Source organism: Microtus pennsylvanicus, chromosome 12 (assembly GCF_037038515.1).
Source record: "Microtus pennsylvanicus isolate mMicPen1 chromosome 12, mMicPen1.hap1, whole genome shotgun sequence".
In the NCBI taxonomy this organism is placed as follows: Eukaryota; Metazoa; Chordata; class Mammalia; order Rodentia; family Cricetidae; genus Microtus; species Microtus pennsylvanicus.
Window position 1 is genome coordinate 59,967,154 of NC_134590.1, and position 19,793 is coordinate 59,986,946.

Genomic DNA, 19,793 nt, shown 5'->3' on the forward strand with positions numbered 1-19,793 from the left:
AGACTTTATTAGTTAAGTATCCCTAATCCAGAATCCAGAATCTAAAGGTTCAGAGTTGATACTGAAAACATTTTAAATTTCAGAATTAGAGTCTGGGATCAAGGCTTCACAGCCTATGTAGGTTTGAAATAGTCAGACCTCAGCAACGAAATTCTGGGGAACCTCGAGTTATGGAGTTTTTAGTGCCAAGCTTGTTCAGCGAACCACCCAGCCACCCACCCTCAGTATTTTAACTTCTGTGTCAGGGTGGAAGAGGGCTCCCATGCACTACAGACAGGTATAAGAACCGACACAATCTTCATTCCAGCAGCAGGGGGCGCTTTCTTCCCATTAGTCCCAGCTTCCAAACGCTGAGTTGGCAGCAGCCAGAATCATTCAGACTTTCTGTGCAAAAGGACTTTACTTCAGTGACATCTACAAAAGCAAAACGTCCCCCAGAAGGGGAAATGGCGGGCAAAGAGCTCTACGAAAGGCAACGTGCAGCAAGCAGTCCGTGGAGCCTGCTGAAAGCGGTAGAGTGAGGTCACCGTGAGGCAGAAACAGGTACTGCAGTATTATTCCTAACCACAGGAGGGCACAAGTGAGCTCTCAGCCGCGCCACCCTGAACAAGTTTACTGCCCACACACTCAGCAGACTGTGTGGCCATAAACATTCGTTTACGAGGCCAATGTGTGATGCTGATGGACATTTCTAGAGTGGTGCTGAGTGAGAATACAGTCAAGTCCCAGCCGAGTGTAGGACAGACACCGGCCCTGGGGAGGGGCCATGGTTCCATCACTTTTTTCTTTCCCAGCTTTTCTAGGATGCGGTAAACACAGCTGTGGATATACACTAGCTGTGCTGGACCACTTCCCAATCCTTCTTTTCTGTCTGTCTGTCGGTCTGTTTTGCTTTAGAAAGGATCTTTGGCTGAGCTGGCTTGAAACTTGCTGTGTAGACCCAAGCTGGTCTCAAACTACCTCCCTCTGCCTCCACTGTGCTGGGATTAAAGGTGTGCACCACCTTGCCCAGCCTCCTGGGCTTCTGAGCTCAAAACACAGAGACCTGGCCCTGACTTGCTCAGTCTGTTGGAGAAAGCTGGGCCCTGAAGCTCCAGTGAGCTGGAGGTCCAGCCTCAGCCCACTGCTCTGCATCTGTCTCCTGTAACTGAAAGAGACGGGGTGGCTGTAGGAGACAATGAGATTCTGGCATGGCCACTCATGACTCCAAGCACCCAGTGAGCTCAGACACTGACTTCAGTGCCACCACAGGCGACCCGTGGGCCAGATGGGGCTCAGAGACACATTTGACATGCTCTAGTAGTTCTGACATTTGCATCCACATTAAAAGTCTTGGATTTTATACAAAGGTGTCATGACTAAAGTATGTCCCCTCAAAAGAGACATTGAAGCACAGGCTGTGGTGTACAGCGTGTGAATTTACTTGGTCAGTGAAAGGGAGCACACTGAGGCCAGGGGAGGTTCTGATTCCACCATGACTGGTCTCCCTAAAGAAGACGTCAGTGTGACCTGCAGGGACTGACATAGTGCAAGAAATACCCCCATCACTAGAGCTGAAAGGAAAGGGGGAAGGGAGACCTCCAGCTGCCAGAGGGAAGGAGCATGGCCTTGTCAGCACCTCAAGGCCAGACTTCTGGCCTCTTGAATTATAAGACAGTAACTTTCTCTCATTCCAAGAGACCCATTTTGTAGTATTTTGTTCAGATAGTCCTGGGATAATAGTATGTCAGGATTTACACCTCCCTCACCTCTTTGTTTACTGAGGATAGCCCAGTCTGGCCTCAAACTCACCAATTAGCTGAGGCTAGCTTTGAACTCTAGATCTTCCCTCTTGCACCTCTCCAGGGTGGGGGTTATAAGTGTGTTCCACCCCACTGAGGTGAGGACTTACACTGTCCTTGAAATAACGGAATGCCTAGCATCATTGGCCCTCCTTATGCCGTCCAGTATTCTGTGCCAGAAGCGGCAGCATCCCTACCACTCCCTACGGTCACCCAGACTCCATCAGAGAGCACGTCCTTGGCATTTGTTATCACGCTTTCACGGTTTTGCATACATGAAAGGATTTCTCTACAACCATCTCTAGCAGAAGATGAAGCCAGTGGGTCCCAGTTCAGGAAGGAGCAAACCCATCTCAGACAGGTGGGCAGGGTAAGGGACACACAAACCACGCCCTTCTTCGAAACCTCCCTCGAGGGTCTCTAAGTCTCCCCAGTCACCAGGACACCTAGGCTGCCTCTGGGAGAAAACACTTACGTTTTACAAAAAGAACACCGTTCAGTGTAAATCACCAAAGCTGAGTTCCCAGAGCATGGTGTTGGGTGGCATAAGGCAAGGCCAAGGGTCCTTTAAACCCTTCAGAAGGACTGGGTATTTATGATTTTAATTTTGAACATATATAACCCAAGGTCCAAACACAGAATTCCATTAGTAAGTTTTCCATGAATAAATTACCATATCTAGGTCACATTACTGTGCTGTAATGTATGGAGCCTTGAGATAGAGGTAAGAGCCTTTCTTTCAACAACCAACACAGCCGGGTCACACAAGTCAAGCCTTTGCTCTGGGTCTGTGAGTGACCCTGTGGCCCTCCCTTCCTCTAAGACCGGCTTGTCTTAAAGGCTCCTTATATGTATGATGGCAGGCTCACCTTGGGGGGCTTCAGGCTCTTCCCTCGATGCCTCTTGGAGCGCAGCAGGCGTTCTCTTTCCTGCAGAGAAGCACACCCACCCGTCAGCACCTGCAACCAGGCCCCGACGCCACCACACCATGTAGTTAATACCCAGAGATTCACCTCTACTGTGTGGGCTAGGTCACCCACTGAGAGTCTGGTGACAAGACACTCACTCGGGCCCTTGTCTGGGTACAGATCTCCCAAGGAAACATCCACCCTGATGGGCCATGCCATCGTAGGCAAGCCTGGATTATTCTTTGAGTCAAGAGGCTGCAAAGCCTAAGAGGCGTGGCCTCGGAGTAGTTCTGCTGGCCTCGGCAGGGTCCACAGCAGTTTGAGGGGCCTGTGACCTAGCTCGGACAGAGCCAGGGTGGAATCTCCTACAACCCGGAACTGGCCAGGTGACCACTTTATTTTCTCCAGTTGTTTCTTCCTTGCTGTGCACATGGGGCTAGGAGCTGTCCTGCAGCATTGCTTAGTGGGTATCCTCTGCAGAAAGGGCTCCTGTGGGGAAGGAGTGGCAGAGCTGGCCGTGGCACTGTACCCAGATGGATTCAGGGCCTCTCACTCTCAGCACGGCCTTTTCCCTCCAGCAGGACAAAGCTTGACTCAGCCTGAGCCTGGGCATCCACCCATCAGACCCCGGCAGGCTGGTCACGATGGTCCCTTTTCTTTTCACTCACTGTCTCTTCAGCAAATGTGTCTTGTCATCCTTAGCTATATTATGCTATCTGGATAATGAAGCCAAGATGGATAGCTATACGGTTGGTGGAAGGAAGGAAGAAAGGAAGTGTGGGGGAGACAGGGGAGGGAGAATAAGACAGAAAAAGGACATAAAATCCTTCTAGGATATGGTCATGGCTTCCTAGCCTTCAAAGTCCTCTGGATGGAACCTTCATATACACACAGGTCTCCTGAGCAAGCAGAGCCCACTCTGCGTCTGAGCTCCAACTAAGTCCACTGAGGGCGCCGCCAGGTTCTGTCTTCTGCATAGAACATCCCCCTCTCTACAGCAGGCTCACTCCCTTCTCCTTTCCACAGAACCAGCCCTGAAGAGTCAGTCTCAAAGCCCACCCACAGCCTTAGCTGGTCCTTCAAACTCGGGTCTGATAACAAAGTTCAGATTTGCAGGCTCAAACTCCCGGTGTGCAGCAGCTAAGCGCAAACATAAGTATAAGTTAATAATAACTCAAAGGCCCCGCAGAACAGATCCATGCGGCCTCTTCACCGCGGCAAGCCAGGAGCCCATTGAAAAGTAGGTTGCCATGGAAACTGTTCCCAGGTAGCACTGATCTCATTTCAGCTGAGCTGAGACTCCTTTCTGGAGCATCACAGGGGGCCCAGTGCCTGAGGCTGGGTTGTCAGGGCCCACTCCCATCCCGAGGCTCACTGTTGACTCTGTCTCCTGTGGTGCCATCCTGGCCAGGAGGGACAACGTACCAGTGAGAGGTCATCGATGACATGCTGCTGCTCCAGCACCTGCAGCCTCAAGAACTCAATCTCCTGCTCATCCCTGGTCAGACTGAGGTCATTCAGGGATGTGTGTCGCTTTAGTGAGGCCTGAGCAGACAGCTTTTCTTTCTGCAGCAGGAAGGAAAGAGAGTGCCGAGGTGTGCTACAGTCTGAAGGACAGGGCTTCTGTGGGGCTCAGGGGGCGGGGGTGACAGACAACTAGTTCCAAGATGGGAGATACAGAGCTGCCGGCCAAGGCCAAGCCAGAGGTGTGGTCAACGGTGCGCAGTGGACAGGGTGGAGTGGCCTGGCGTGGGCCAGAGGATGTGCTAAGCCAGTCTTAAAAGCTGGAAGGCAAGCGGGGGCGGGGGAGACTCCCCACCTCAGGCTGCCCACACTCACACCTAGGCCCCAGTCTTCTAAGCTGTGAAATGGGCGCTCTGATCGATGAACATGAAGGCATCTAACAACCACCCAGACAACAGACACCAGTTATCCCTGATGGAGGAAAACCCGAACCCTGTTTCCATATACAGCCCCAACAGCAGTAACTGCTCCCAGAGGAATCCATGACTCATGAGACAGTCACAGGCCATCATCCAGTGGATAAGCCTGCCCTATTGATTCTACAAGGCCAGCTGGGATTGATCCCACTGCTGAGGTGTTCAGAGGGAGGGGTTGGTGGAGATCATGGACCACAGATCCATGGATAGGGGCGGGAAGCCGTGGATAGGGGCAGGAAGCCGACGGGGTCCGTGCTGAGCCTCACCATCTCCACGTTCTCCCTTGTAAGGCTCTTGAGTTTCTCCTCCATCCTCTGGATGCTGTGCAGCAGGTCCTCGTTCTTCTTGTTCATTCGCTTGTTCTTCTCCACCAGCGGCTTCAGCTGCACCTCTGTCTCCCGAGAGCGCTTCAGCTGCAGTGGGTACAGACATAGGTCAGGGGACTGGATGGACCCACGGGTGGCCAAGCTACGCCAGCAGAGCTTCAACACTGTCCATTCAGGAGTTTAACCCCTGGTGGTCAATCCAGTCACCTAGCTTTTCCTGGCCAGAGCTGGGCCACCTCCTGAGCATGAAGGGGGTCCAGTCATACAGCCTGGAGGGACTTACCACAATCTCCAAGCAGACAGTCCCTAAAAAAGTGAGGTGTCCTTCTAGGCTGTCATTTATTCAGCCTTTGGGAACCACTCTTATGCCGCTCTTGGCCATTTGATCTTCACCCCAGTTCCCAACATCTTTGAGGTAGGAAAGCTTTGTGATCAGATCCACCTTCTAAAAAAGCCCATGGGCCCATGGTGAGGGTCAGACCAGTGAGATTGGCGAGGGGTCACTTGGGGCGACAGGGGGATAGAGCAGAGAGCTGCATAGTTAAAAGTGGCTTCTCCTTTTCCTCTTAAGCACAGTAGGTGGAATGGTAGGGTCACTGTCCAGCTGCACAACCATGGTCAAGTTCTCAGCCTGTTCCCTCATCTATAAAATTGAAGCATTGGCCGCACCTGTCAGCTTCTGTCTTCACAAAGCTCTTCCAGTGGGCCACAATTAGAAGCAACTGAAATCTCCTCACATCACCACCAGAGAAGTGGCTGCCATGTCATCAAGTCCTCCCCATGAACTTGAACTAGCTATGACCGTCTCAGCTCTCTCACTGAAGCCCCCTTCCACCCAGGAGGGTCATGGCCACTATGCTGTACACCAGAACATGAGCAAAGAGGTGGCCCTGTGGTCACTGAAGCCACAGACACAGAACAAGAAGCAGGAATCCAGCACAGAGGCTGACCCGAGCACCCACCCTCAAGTTCTGTGAATGTTAAACTCTCTGATGTCCTGTGTCAGGTATCAAAGGCACCACGTGACCCGTGAGCCACCTGTGGAGATGTACCCCTGCTCCCATTCCAGGAATGATGGCGACAGACTCTCAAAAGCACAGACAGGCACAGGCTTCTTGGCATTATTTACAGTAGTAAAGAAGCTAGGAATGGCCTGAATGGCCAGCAGGCAGGCTGGCCACGGCACTGCCACACCACAAAGTCCAAGCCAGAAAAGCCTACACCTCATCACCAGGGATGCAGGCCGCACTGATGGGTCTAAGCCAGGAGGGCGCATGGCAGAGCATTAACACACAGGGGGTGAGGAGACAGAAAGAGCCCATTCTGCAAAGGCAAAATCAAACCACCAGGCCTTCGGGTGTGGATGTGTTGATTAAAGTGAAATGTGTAGACGCCCAGATCAGAAGACAAAAGAGTGGGGAGTCCTGACTGCCTCCTCATTTCCAAAGTTGTTCATTTTCCTTCCCTCCTCGGTAAATTACCATGTGGTCATGAGTGTTTATTCAGTTTATGAATATGTAAGCAAGAAGTAGAAATGGCATGGGTGGACAGCCCAAGTCTGATCGTCTGGTTGTCGCCATTGGAGGTATGCCTCCAAGCACACTAGGAAGAAATTAATTTTCTTTCTGCTAAACCTGTGGAGATACATTTTCCTTCACAATCCAGTCCAGAATGAACACCAAGATCATGAGGCTTTTGCCGAAAGGTTTGTGCATTAACATGAAAACTAGCTTAACTGTGGCCAGCAGATGGCTCAGCAGGTAAAGGTGCCAAACCCAAACCCATCCCCAAACCCACACAGTGAAAAAGGATAGCCAGCTCCCACAGTTATCCCCTGACCTCTACAAGTGGCACACACAATAAAGAAGATACAATGAAAGAAAGAATGGGGGTTAAAAATAAAAGAGGTTTAGCTGTTTCTATGGCAGAAGGAAGCATATTTATGCATATACTAGTTTTGCTAAAGATTTATTTTAAACTATAAGTCTGCATTCATTTCACAACACACACAAACAGAGAGAGAGAGATCTAAGACAGGATCCCATGTAGCTCAGGCTGGCCTCACGACTTGATATGAGCTGAAGGACAGCCTTGAACTTGTCATCCTTCTACCCGCCCCCTTGCGTGTTGGGATTAAAGGCTGGAATTACATGTGGTTTACGGAGCGCTGGGGATGGAACCCCCACCCCACCCCGGGATTCCTGCATGACAGGCAAATGTTCTAGCAACTAAGCCACCAACATGCATGTTCATCACTTTTTAAAATAGAAATGTATCAACTTTTATGCCAAGTAAATAAAGAATAAAAGTAGAATTATCCATATCCACACCACCTAAAAGAACAGCTTTCCAGATCCAAAACCACTACACAACCTGCCCTGTAAACCATTTTCATCCTGCAATCTACAGGCAAGGAGTCCCCTGTCGGTGACATCTGCTCCTCAGGACTGTGCTGTGTCAATCTGGAAAGTCCCCACAGTTCCTGTGCAGCGTGGGAGGCTTTAGTGTTGATTGCTTGTGTTTGCTGTTGCTTTCTGTTGCTAATATTACAAAACGCTGTAGTGAGCACCCTATCCAGCGCCCTCTCACTGACTTCCCCAACTGTTTTCTAAGGATGGATCCCTAAACAGACAACAAACAGAGAGATTTCTTCAGTGAGTGTGACACACCACAAGCACACACACATACACAGAGGAAGGAGGGACCAGGAGGCCCTCACAGGAGGCCCTCACAGGAGGCCCTCAGCATGCACTCTCTGCCCCTTGGCCCAGCCCTTTCCTCGCGTCCACAGACGCCATGTGTCTTGCATGGTTACCAGTTCATTCCGCTCATCTGCCAGCAGGGTGTTTCTGTCTTCCAGCTTCCGAATCACTGAATTCAGTTCAGCAATTTTTAGTTGAAATCGCCTCACATCTCGCTCATCCATATGTTGATCCTAAAAATAAAAACTTTGAAGAAGCTCAAATGATTCCATGGAGGCTCTGCAGACCCAACGATGACACAATGGGGACAGACCTGTCTAGAGGACTGGGTGCTGAACAAGGTAGCAGACAGACAGACAGACACTCCTGCTACATCCTCCAGGGACACTTCACCTCAACCCGCCTGAGACCTCAAACACCTCAGTGGGGTTCCAACACCAGCCCAGGGAAACTGAAACTCCCACACACATGCAACCCACCTACTCTGCATGTCTTATAAAGACCCACCACAAGTCAGTGTGGTTTCTAGAACCTGCTAGTACATTCCTCCACAGCAGGCTGTCATGCTCGACATTCAAACATCAGCACCTAATGCAGCATTCAGCATAGAGCATTCATGACATCCGAAGAGGCAGAGGGGAAAGAAGGGAGAGAGGGAGGGAGGGAGGGAGGGAGAGAGGGAGGGAGGGAGGGAGGGAGGGAGGGAGGGAGGAAGGAAGGAAAAAAAGGAAGGAAGGAAAGAAGGAAGGAAGGAAGGAAGGAAGGAAGGAAGGAAGGAAGGAAGGAAGGAAGGAAGGCAGGCAGGCAGGCTGGCTTGCTTCAGCCTCCTTTTGCCAAAGGACAGGTGGCTGCCCCCACACACTCTTGCCCTGGCATGTGTTGCTAGCCACTAGGAAAACCCTGATTGCCTTTGAGCCTCTGATTTTGCCATTCTCTGGCCTACCCAGGGCCCTCCTCCTGGCAGAGTCCCCACTGTGTACCCTGCTCTGAGATGTCCATATCTCTAACTCCAGCCCCAGCAGGCTCAGAGAGTTCTTCACCATTATCTTCTCAGGGTTGAATGCTGGGCCTGGCACACTCTGAATATCAGTAAAGGAGGGAAGGACCCAGGGAGGAACAGGAGAGGGGAGGGGAGTGTGAGAGAATAAGAAAGGTCAAAGAAGGGCTGGCAAACTGAGCAGGGCAGTGGCCAGCAGAGGAAGGATGCAGTGGGTGGTCTTCTCTACAGCTAGCAGAAGATACTATCCCTCACCTGCCCACCCATGAGCTCCGCCATGTCTCCAATGCCAGGAGGGAGCTCCCGCTTCGGGCTACTGTGGTGACGCTCAGCCTCCTTGACCTGGACCAGCTGCTCATCCAGAGCCTCCTTCTGAAGTAGCAGCCTCTGGGTCTGCCCGGCCTGTACGCCAAGCTCCTTCTCCAGGGCCAGGATCACCCGCTCCTTCCCTTTGATCTCGTCCATCTGGAAGAGAAAAAAAAATGGGCCTTCACATGCTGACTCTGGACCGGGGTGGCCTCATCCAGACTTTGGATGAATGCTGGGTCCACTGAATTGAGAATGATCTGGACGTGGGGCGGTGAGAGTCTGCAGCCCAGAACCTCATTTCACAAACACCGAAGACACAGCTCTAGGTCTGAGCATCTACAGAGTTATGGGCACTTCCCGCTGCAACTCAGCCCTCCTCAGTCATCTCTCCACAATAGAAAACACATGATATCCCATGACACCCCCAATCCATGAACGCCCTATGGGCCCCAGGCAGGCTAGCCCATCCTGCTTCCTTACAGAGGAGCTTCTGGAGGTGACTCCTCCTGCTCCCACTCATTCACCAATTCCTTCCTGGATGGCTGGATCCTACAAGCAACTGATGCAGATATGCATGTCCCCAATCCTAACTTCCCTCGAAACCCCAGAGCCACCTAAACGCTGCTTGGGCTCCAGTGAACCCCCTTTGCAGGTGTGGGTAGCCCCCTATTGGGCACAGAGGGACACTTCTATCCTTGCCTACTCCAGCCCGGTCAAAGCCAGTCTTCCCTGGGCAGCATATCAAACAGGGAGCAGAGCTTAGCATGCCTGGCCAGACAGATCAGGGAGCCACACAGACAGAGGTTTGCAGAGGAAACCTCAGGCCATCCTTCAACTTACTCATATGAAGTCAGCCACCAGGGAAGTATCCCTGTGAGGACAAGGTCCTAACTAGAGTGTCACCCAGAATCTTTATCTTCTCTGAGACCTCTGGATATGTTTTTCTTTACAAGGAAACGCTTGCATAGTCAGGGACCAAAGAACCAGACGCAACCCCGGGAGCTGGGAAAGGAGGAAAGAACCCTCCTCCAGAGCCTTCAAAGCCACTTGGTCCTGGTAACACCTTGAGTTTGATGTTCTAGAGTCACATAGTAAGCCAGAAGGGACTCTAGATTCTCCCCCAGGGCAGAGTTCCCCGGGGCTCCAGGTCCCACCAGCCCAGGGAGACTCTGCCTCCTCCTTTCTGCTTCCTAGCTAGCCTGGACATGCCCAGACCTCCTGCCCTTCTTTCTATGTAGACCAGGCTGGCCTCAAACTTAGAGATCCACCTGCCTCTTCCTCTTGAGTGATGGGATTAAGGGTGTGCACCACCATGCCTGGCTTGTTTTGTTGTTTGGTATCTAGACATTTTGAAGAAAAGAATTTTAGGGTCTGGAGAGATGGCTCAGCAGTTAAGAGCACTGGCTGCTCTTCCAGAGGACTGGGTATGAGCCCCAGCATATACAAGGCAGTTCACAGCCATCCATAACTCCAGCTCCAGGGGGTCTGATGCCCTCCTTCTGGCCTCCACAGATATTGCATGCATGCAGTGCACAAATGTGCAAGCAAAACACCCACATACATGAAATAAAAGAACAAACAAGAACAAAAAGAGTAGAGTTTCTCCCGCTGCTGCCAAAGAACACACCTTCAAACAGGAGGAACTGAAGGCCACAGGTGACTGGCCAGCATCCAGAGCACCTGGGCCATGTTCCCACCTCCTCCCCTTCCTTTCCCTGTTCCCACCTCCTCCCCTTCCTCTCCCTGTTCCCACTACCTCCCCTTTCTCTCCTTGTTCCCACCTCCTCCTCTTCCTCTCCCTGTTCCCACCTCCTCCCCTTCCTCTCTCTGTTCCCACCTCCTCTCCCTCTCCTTACTAAGCTCTGCAGAAGAGATCAGCTCATGCAATGAGCAGCCTGAGTCTTTACTTTCACCTTGTCATAAGTCACTTCCAAGGGGCCCCTGTCAGTTGTCATACAAGCCACTGCTCTGACCCAGGAGGCAGAGGTGGCCAGAGCAGGCACAAAGAGAAAGAGCATCCTGCCAGGTATATAAACATGCCCTTGCTGGTGATGAACAGGAGCCCCACAGTGGAGACTCACCATAGCCATCCGGGGCACCATTGTGCACTGCCTCACACAGAGCCTGGGGTCTCATGGTGAACAAAACTGGCCCAGCACCTGCTGGCCCTCTCACTGGGGCCACAGGTAGGTGTACTAGTGTCAGTTGGTGATGCTCCCTGCTGTTGCTGGCTGCTGCTCCTTGCCTCCTGAGACCTTCCAGGTCTTTAGCTAAGGGAGGGAGGGGGGTCAAGTAGGTTGGTGACTCCCACATCTTTGCTAGGTTGACTAGCCCAATCCAGCAGTGCTCAGCACCCTTCAAGTTTCGGCCTGGAGACCAAATGCCACTGTGTTACATTTCTCACAGCCATCCTGCCCCCCTATTGGCAGTGATACCAACTAAGGGCAAAGAGGGGTCACATACGTAAGGGAAGCCCAGGCTCCAGGCTTTACTGGTTCCCACAATACAAAAAGCTACTCTGGTTTTTCTAATAAGAGAACTGGTCAATATCTACACCTGCTTAACTAACTTACTGCTGGTTTCCCGTCGCTGCAAACCAACAACCAAAAGTCTAAATGCTTGTGTTTGTGGGTGGGGGTATACCTGAACACCACCTTTTAGGCTTTGTGGGGTGAGGAAATGACTTTCCTTGACAACCCTTGATGTGACTCAGTTCCACAGAGCCAAGGCACGAAGTCAGGGTGTAAAGGCTTTGCCTTTATTGTCTCCTCCTCTTCCTGGGCCAGCAGAAGACAGGCCTTGGGTGACTACCTAGTCTGCAGCTCAGGGTTTCTGTCCAGTGGGGAACTGCAGTCTGGACGGGAACAAGAAACTAAGAGTCATCCTGGCCTTTACCAAACCACAAGCTCTCCAGCCTAGCTTTGCTGATGAGGAAGGCATCCTGTTACCTCCTCCTCTGCTAACACTTTTGGTTGATTTTCGATTGGTTCAGAGTCAGCAGAAGACAACAGAGCATTATCGCTGCTTCTCAAAAATCCTGCGGCGTGTCCATTTCCTTTCCTTGACCACTTAACCTCTCGTTGCCCACCAAATGCGGGAGTCCGCAAAGCTTCAGGTACTGTGTTCAGTCTGCACGGGGCGGTGCAGCTGTACAGAGAGTGACAGACCTCAAAAGAGCCCTTGCATGGTGCAGTTCTATACAGCCAGCTCCCATTTGATCCCAGTCACCCTGAAACATGCCAAGCGAGGACATGGCTCCGATATGTACAAACACTCTACCGGCCGGGACTGCCTCGGCTGTCTGTGAGTGATGCACCCTCCTGGGACAACAAGAAAACATTACCAAACGTCCATGGAGCTCCTTTAGGCCCTCCTTCACAGCCCCATCCTGCCGGCAGCCTCCACTCTGTCCTCCAGTGCCACCATCCTCTTTCCCCTTCTCTCCTCCCTCTGGGTAAAGACAGGCCTCCATCCTCATCCTCGGGTTGGCTTATTTCTCTCGCCACATGTCTGAGTCAACCCAAATTCTTGTACACATCAGAAGTGCACTCTTCCACACCTCTGTGTAATAATCCTTTAACTGACTGTGCTATTATTCACATTAGTATTAATTGCCTATTTGCATAGCGTTTTTTCTTTGTCCTTCAGGGAAAGCAGGCCTTCACATTTAATGTGTGACCTTCCTGTAGAGGCTTCTTCTTTTAAGGGGGTTGGTAGCTCTGTGTTCACTGGGATTAAGCACTGATGCCATCTGTTTACCCCTGCCCGGCCCTCCTGAATGTCTATGGCACATCCTTCCTACCTTCCTCAAGCATAAACAGATCCTCAGATTCTTCAGTTAGCTTTCAGCTGAGCCCTTTTTGTTTGCTGTTGTTTGTTCTGGATCCTCTCGGAGTGGCACACCTCAGGGGAGATGCGAGGGCTTTACAGGGGTGTGAATTCATTAATGGCCCAGGTCTCACCCATCCCCGGCCACACATCTGCTTCCCAGCATTGCGCAGGCTTCGGTGTTTTATCTGAGCCATCATCTGAGGTTTAAACTAAGGTCCACGGGTAACCTTTAAGCGCGTCTTCCCTCGTCATTCTTCCCTTTTTGCCCGAGCAGCATTGTTGCCAGCTTAGTTCCCATTCCTTGGAAAACACGTTTATCTCATTTTCCCCTTTTCACAGAGTGCCACGGCTGGGTCCGGGGTCTCCACACTGACAGGCTTGCTCTGTTTGCTTTGTCTCACAATGCTCCCATGTAGAAGACACAGAGCTTCTGATGACTTCCTAGGACTACTGGACTTTTACCCGGGCGACCCCAGCAGCTATATACAGTTATATACATGACATATATAAATATGTCACAGCAGAAACACCCTATATAGACACCCCACTGTTCAGACACTCAGGTGGTGTTTATTAAAATGTTGTCCACCTCCTACTACACCACAAAGATAGCCTGTTCATTAGTCACATGATGACGTATTTACAGGGCTCTTCGAGCCCCTTCTGTTCCTTTGATCTGCCTTTACCCGCAGCCTCACTGTTTCAATTGCTATAACTTGGTCAGGAAGGGGCTCTGGGTCAGCTTGAGCGCGGCTCTGGCAGGCCCTGCCCTTCCCTCCCACCCTCTGCCTCACTTCTAAAGCTAGCTATTAAGGTCTATTTCCTTATTTGGCTCATGAGGCTGATTAACAAAGTTCAGCTATCAAAGTATTGAAGGCCAGCAATCAAACGCCCCCCTCTGGCTCACTTAATTAACATGCCTAATTAAAATTAAACACCTCATCCCAACAAAGGGTTTCTCCCTTTACCTATCTTTATAAACTGCCCTTCGCCCACGGGCCACATCTGTCTCCTCTCTATCCAGAGGCAGTCCTCAGGGGCAAATAAATATCCTGCCCCTTTCCTTGTTCCCTTCCATTTCTCCGTCCTCTATCACCTGTCTTTGTCTCTTATCTCCTGCCCTTTGTCCCTCCAGGCCAAATAAATCTTTGTGCTGAGGAATGGTCACTTTTCCTTTCATGCAGTAAGTCATATGACAACCTGGAAATTTTTCCTTCTTCAAGGTTGTAACTCCAAAAACTGTAAGTGTGCCTTGTGGGAAAGAATGCTTGTCTAGAATGCATGAAGCTTCAACCCTCACACACACACACACACACACACACACACATACACACACACGCACACACGTGCACACACGCACACACGTGCACACACGCAAACACGCATGCACACCTACCACTCCAGATCCTTCAAATGCTTAGATCTAACTTAGAATCTGCTTGCCGGATCTGTGCTGCACAGTCCTACCCTTCAAACAGAAACGCCATCTTTATACTGTCCAGAGTGTACTCAGGAAAGTTCATCCCAGCTGGGCTTGACTACTGACTTCCCCACACGGGAGGGGCAGGGCTAGTCACCCACCCTCTGCTGACTATCCAGCCACTCCTCCCAGTTGCATGAAATTCTGCCCTAAAAGAACTCGGTTTTAGGACTTCAGGGAGGAGCTAGAACATATAGGTTTGGGGGTGTTGAGAGGGGCTCCATCTGCGCAGGTGTGGGAAGCCAGCATCCACGCTGAGTGCAAAGCCTCCTGTGTGCTGCTAACCATTACCCACTCTTGACACACCCCACACTCATTGGTTTCTCTGGATGAACTCTGGGGAATCAAACCGTCATTTAGGAGCTTATGAGGACAGGGTAAGAAAATGCTTAGTTATCATAATGTCTTCGCTGTCATTGTTATCGCCTCCCTCCCACCCAACTCAACCCCCCCCACACTCTACCCTATTGACCCCCCTCCCACACCCACACACATCATAGGAAAATTCTTACAATAGCCTATGAAAAAAATTAACTTGGATTCTGGGAAGCTTGCATTCACTTTCATCAACATTCTCATCAGTGGAAACTATTTACTTAGCTCTCTAACTCTTCTTAGCAAGACTTTGTAGCCAGGTAGAACACCTATACAACTTGCCTTACAATAATTCCTGGAGCTTTCTTCCTGCCATTTAAGTGTTTCTCTTCCCCGCTGTCCAGCGCTAGTGTATAGAAACAAAGGGTATTTTGTATCTACTTAGTATCAGAGCTTGGACAAATGTGCTGGCTAGTTCTGAGAAGCCTTGAGACTAATGACCTTGTAGGAGCAGCTGAAGCCATCAGGTGCCTCCCTTTTGCCGTTCCATGCCATTTACTGTTTGAGGACATGGCTGTGAAGGTGCCATCGTGGGAGCAGGGACTGGGTGCTCGCCGGACACAGAATCTGATGCTACCTTGGCTTTCTAGTTTCCAGACCCATAATTACCCAGCCTGTGCTATGAAACAGACAAGGAACAGATCCCAGACTCCTGCAGCAGCATTACAGAATTCACATGTAACCAACCAGGTTCCTCTTCTTCCAACCTTTGGAACTTAGTTCTTCTGTGGTCCTCTATGCACTCTCCGCCTGACTAGTGCAAAGCTGAACAGAAGAGGTGGTAACAGTCCCTTTGTTTTGGTCATGAACTTGAGTGGAACCTTAGCTGGTTCATCATTATGACAAACATTGTTAGCAGATTTCCAAAAGGACAACTTGTCAGATTAGAGCAATTCCACTTTAATTCAGATATTCCAAGAGTGAGTCCGGAAGATGAATTTTAAAATGTTTGGAATGCACCGATGAAAATGGCCACATGGGGTTTAATCCTTTACTTCATTGCCGATTAAAGCCTGTGGTGGCCCCTATGAGTGGATCTCTGAGTCTGAAGCCAGCTTGGTCTACTTAGCAAGCTCCAGGTCTATATCCCAAGCTACACAGTGAGACCCTGTCTCAAAACATCAAAAATAAATAAAGCATACTTTCTGACTTTAAATCGGTAAATACTAAACTGTTCTTTACATTTCCATAATTAACTCAACCTGGCCCATGATTTCTTAGCCTTCCAATATAGCCCTGGTCTTTCTTCGTTAATACTCAATTAGGATTCTTCTAGCTATGTTCTTAAATATAAGAGTCCCACAATTCTCCACACGTCATTAGCTAAGGACTTTGGGTATTTTCTACTCCTCTATTTTCCTGGATGCCTTTGGTACTGTGAGGGTTAATCTCTGTCAATTTAACCAGATTAAAAGCAGCTAGGAATCACACCTCTGGGTATGTCTGTGAGGATGTTTACAGAGGCTTAATTGAGGTAGGACGCCCATCCCATGCAGGGGTTCCAGACTGAGTAAACAGAAGTCAGCCGGGTACCATTATCCATCCATCTCTCCTTGTTTCCAGGGAATGCACTGAGCAGCTCAGTGTGAGCAGCTGCCTCCACTGCCTGCCCCAGGCCTTCCCCACCAGGATGGGCTGTAGCTGCATCCTCAAACTGTGAGGCCCAAAAGGCTTCCTTCCTTGAGCATCTTTCCTGGAACTAGGTCTGTAAACCAGGCTGGCCCCGAACTCACAGATATCGGCCTGTCTCTGCCTCCTGAGTGTTGGGATTAAAGGCGTGCGGCCACCACCGCTGGACCCTTGAGGGACATTTTATCACGTATTTGATTTTAGCACTGAGGCAAGTCGCTGATGCAACCAGGATTCATTTCATTTCCTCCTTAAATATTTGAAATTTGAAAGCCTTTTCTGTTGGGGCACCAGGTCCAGGTTCTTCTGCATGTGAAAGTACCATGAGCTAGTGGCCGCCAGTTCCTCTAAATACATCTCATCTGTTGGTCCACACAACCCAGAGTGTCTTCAATGTCAGCCCCTCACTGTCCTCAGTTCACCCCCGTGACTTATAGTTAGCCATGTTTCCCTTCATCCATATTGTCGGCACTGAATCAATTTATCAATTTTAATTAATTTCTGAACTTCTTGATTTCTTTATTGGTCTTTGTCTTCAGTAATTCTTATTCTTTATAGTTTTCCTTGCTCTACTTTCTGGGAGGTTAAATTATTATTATTATTATTATTATCATCATCATCATTATCATAGTGTGTTTTATGACATATGTATTTGAGTATGGGAATGAATGTGCCATGGCATGTGTGTAGGGTCAGAAGAAAACTTACAGGAGTCAGTTTTCTCCTCCCACCAAGGGTTCCTGAGATCTAACTGGGATCATCGGGCTTGCACAGCCAGCACGTTACCCAATTCAATTGTCTGTCTGTCTGTCTGTCCTCCTTCCTGATAAAGCAGCTCGGATGGCTGATTTCCGGCATTTCTTTCATCTGCAGTGTGGTTTGCCCTGAGGGTTGATGTGGTACCAGCAGTCCACACATTGTGAAGTACAGCAGACTTTTGATAAGGGTTACGTGATATATGTCCTTCCCAAAGAGGACCCCTGTAGGCTGCCTACAAGTCCCACCACTAGCTCAGAGAGATTTTTCGCCAACTCTAACTACAGGGCTGTCTCTTCCTCCTCTTAGTCTTCAAAATATTTCCTTTTACACACTTCAGGCTTTCCTGAACAACCCTTTACTGCTAAGGACTGCCCTTGTTCAGGACCAGTGTGACCTCCTGACTGAGAGCCTTTATGTCTACAGCAGCAGGCTGGCTACACTCAAGGTCACTGCCAGCATGGCGTCTCCCTGCCCTTTCACGTTCCACCTAACACAGCCCTCAGCTTTCACGGTGGCTCTTCTAAACATCACCACCTCATGCAGTCTGAGAATCTCAGCTAGCTGGGGAGGCTGCCCAGGGTCTTGATGGACACACAGCTGTCCATCACAGTCCCATACACGTACAGAGCACTGTCTCCTGTATCTTCTAGGACTGTGGGAGATGCCCCTATGCCTTGTGGGCCCCCACTGGCCTTCCATATCCTTCAGGGCTCAGGAGAATATTATCAGTCTACGGCCATACTACCCTGGAGTGCCTGATTTCATTTAATCTCAGAAGCTAATCAGGGTTAGGCCTGATTAGTACTTGGGCGAGAGAACAGTATTCGCAGAGTTAGCTAACCCAGTTAGCAGACTGCTCCTTTCTGTAACCATTGAGATGACTCAAAGTTCCACTCATCTCTTAACCTCTAGTGGGGTCAATGCCTAGGGAACACAGACTAGAGCTGGTGGTGACCGCTATTAGCTCAATGAAGTCTCCTCCTTCCCCCAGAAATGCGAGTCATCTTCACTTAACAGCCTTCACCCCAACCACCCCATTTTTAAAAATTCCAATACTTTGCACTTCACAATTCCCTGTTGCAGGTCTGGGTCTTACCCAGATGTAGCGTCCACTCCCAGTTCGGGTGAATGAAAAAGAGCTGCACCTTCAGCCGTGCCTCTACAGCCACCGAGGTCCTCTCTTACAGCCCCCCCCCTCCATCCGCAAGCCCCACTACAAGAGACAAGGAAAACTACTCCTGACAGTTTGTAGATCTGCCCAGAACCATGCCGCAGGAGAGACCCGCCACGCTAAGCCTACAAGCACCGCGGGGAGAGCCAGGACTTTGTGAATACCCCAGTACCTCCAACCGTGCCTGGAGCAAATAAACCGCCAGGTGCCTGAGAGAAAGTGTTGTGGCGAGAGACGCCACGTACCAGTCTGCGGATGTCACGTTCGCACTCCCGCTTGATGCGGTGCACCTCATCCTGGTGTGCCTGGTAGGCAGCGCGCAGGTCAGCGGCCTTGGCCTTGTCGGCTTGCATGCAGTTGCTAAGTGCCTCCTCCGCCTGTTTGCGAGCCGCCTTCAGCTCCAGGATCTCCTGTTGCAGCCGCTGGCGCTCTCCATCAAAGGTCCTGCGCGCCTCCTCGCGCGCCTCGGCCAGCAGTGCGGTCTTGACTTTGTCTGCGGCGCCATCGCGCAGCACGTTCAGCGTGGCCTGCAGCCGCTGCAGCTCGCCTTCCTTGATCTTGGCTGTCCGAGCTGCCTCCTGCTCATGCTGCCGGATGAGCGCCTCACGCAGCGCCTGCAGCTCCTTGGTTTTTTCCTCGTGAAGTTTGGCCTTGAGCTCCGAGATGTAGGCTGTGTGGCGCCGCTGCTCCTGCTCGCGCTCCAGTTTGGCCTCCTGCAGACGCTCCCGCAGCTTGCCCACCTGCCACCAGAGCAGGAACAGGGGTTAAGGGCAGACCCGCACTTTTCCAGTCTCCGCCCTCTAACTCCCCCTGTAGGCCACACCCACTGTCCTCTAACTCCCCGTTCTTTACCCCAACTTCATCCAGATCTTCCTTCCCAGTTGTTTTATGATTTTCCCTGAAAAGCCAAACCTTGAAGACCTTTCAGTGCTGAACTGTATCAGAAAAGACAAGAAACTAGAGACAATTGGTACAGAAACCGTCTCTCACCAAAGCCAGGAAGATTCCAAACAGTAAAGTGTTTCTAGAATCAGATCCCATAGCCACCCAAAGGGGCAGGGTGGAGCCCTAACATAAGGGCTGGGTTACTGCCATCCAGCTAAGGATCCACACTTAGGAAGGTGAGCTCACCTTAAGCCATTCTAAAGAGATGGGTGGGATAATTATTTTTTTAATGAAATTCCTTCCCAGAATTCCCACTCCTAGCACAGAAGCTCATAGTTGGCAACTCCATAGAGATGCCGCCGGTGTGCCCACTGTCCTGTAATGTTTTGGGCTTTTCTCCCCACCATGTGACTATCGGTCAGCTTATGTCTGACCTCCTCACCAGCAAGGTTTTTTGCCCTTCTCTCCTCCTCTGGCAGCAGACGAAGTTTACAGCTCACCTGACGAGGGGATTTTATTTTACAAACAATCCGGTGCCTCCATTTGTCCATTCTTAAATTCTTTTATTAATGAGACTAAGAGGGTTCCCATAGTGGGACCCCCTCTGTGTATACATCTGTGTGTGTGTATCTTGTGTATGCATCTGTGTGTGTCTATATGTGTGTGCATGTGTGTGTATCTTGTATGCACATCTGTGTGT

At 50.5% G+C, this 19,793-nt stretch overlaps 1 protein-coding gene across 11 annotated transcripts in view; it reads right to left on the minus strand.

Moving 5' to 3' along the window:
• The window catches only part of Jakmip1 (janus kinase and microtubule interacting protein 1), a 120,550-nt gene that overhangs the window by 33,326 nt on the left and 67,431 nt on the right, over positions 1-19,793 (minus strand). For all 11 annotated transcript variants that reach the window (XM_075943733.1, XM_075943729.1, XM_075943734.1 and 8 more), the window contains exons 3-8: positions 18,454-18,948; positions 8,910-9,119; positions 7,771-7,890; positions 4,896-5,042; positions 4,115-4,255; positions 2,651-2,710 (exon numbers count right to left, since the gene is read on the minus strand). In XM_075943733.1, the coding sequence (XP_075799848.1) occupies positions 2,651-2,710; positions 4,115-4,255; positions 4,896-5,042; positions 7,771-7,890; positions 8,910-9,119; positions 18,454-18,948 (1,173 nt within the window). The remainder of the gene's footprint in view (positions 1-2,650; positions 2,711-4,114; positions 4,256-4,895; positions 5,043-7,770; positions 7,891-8,909; positions 9,120-18,453; positions 18,949-19,793) is intronic.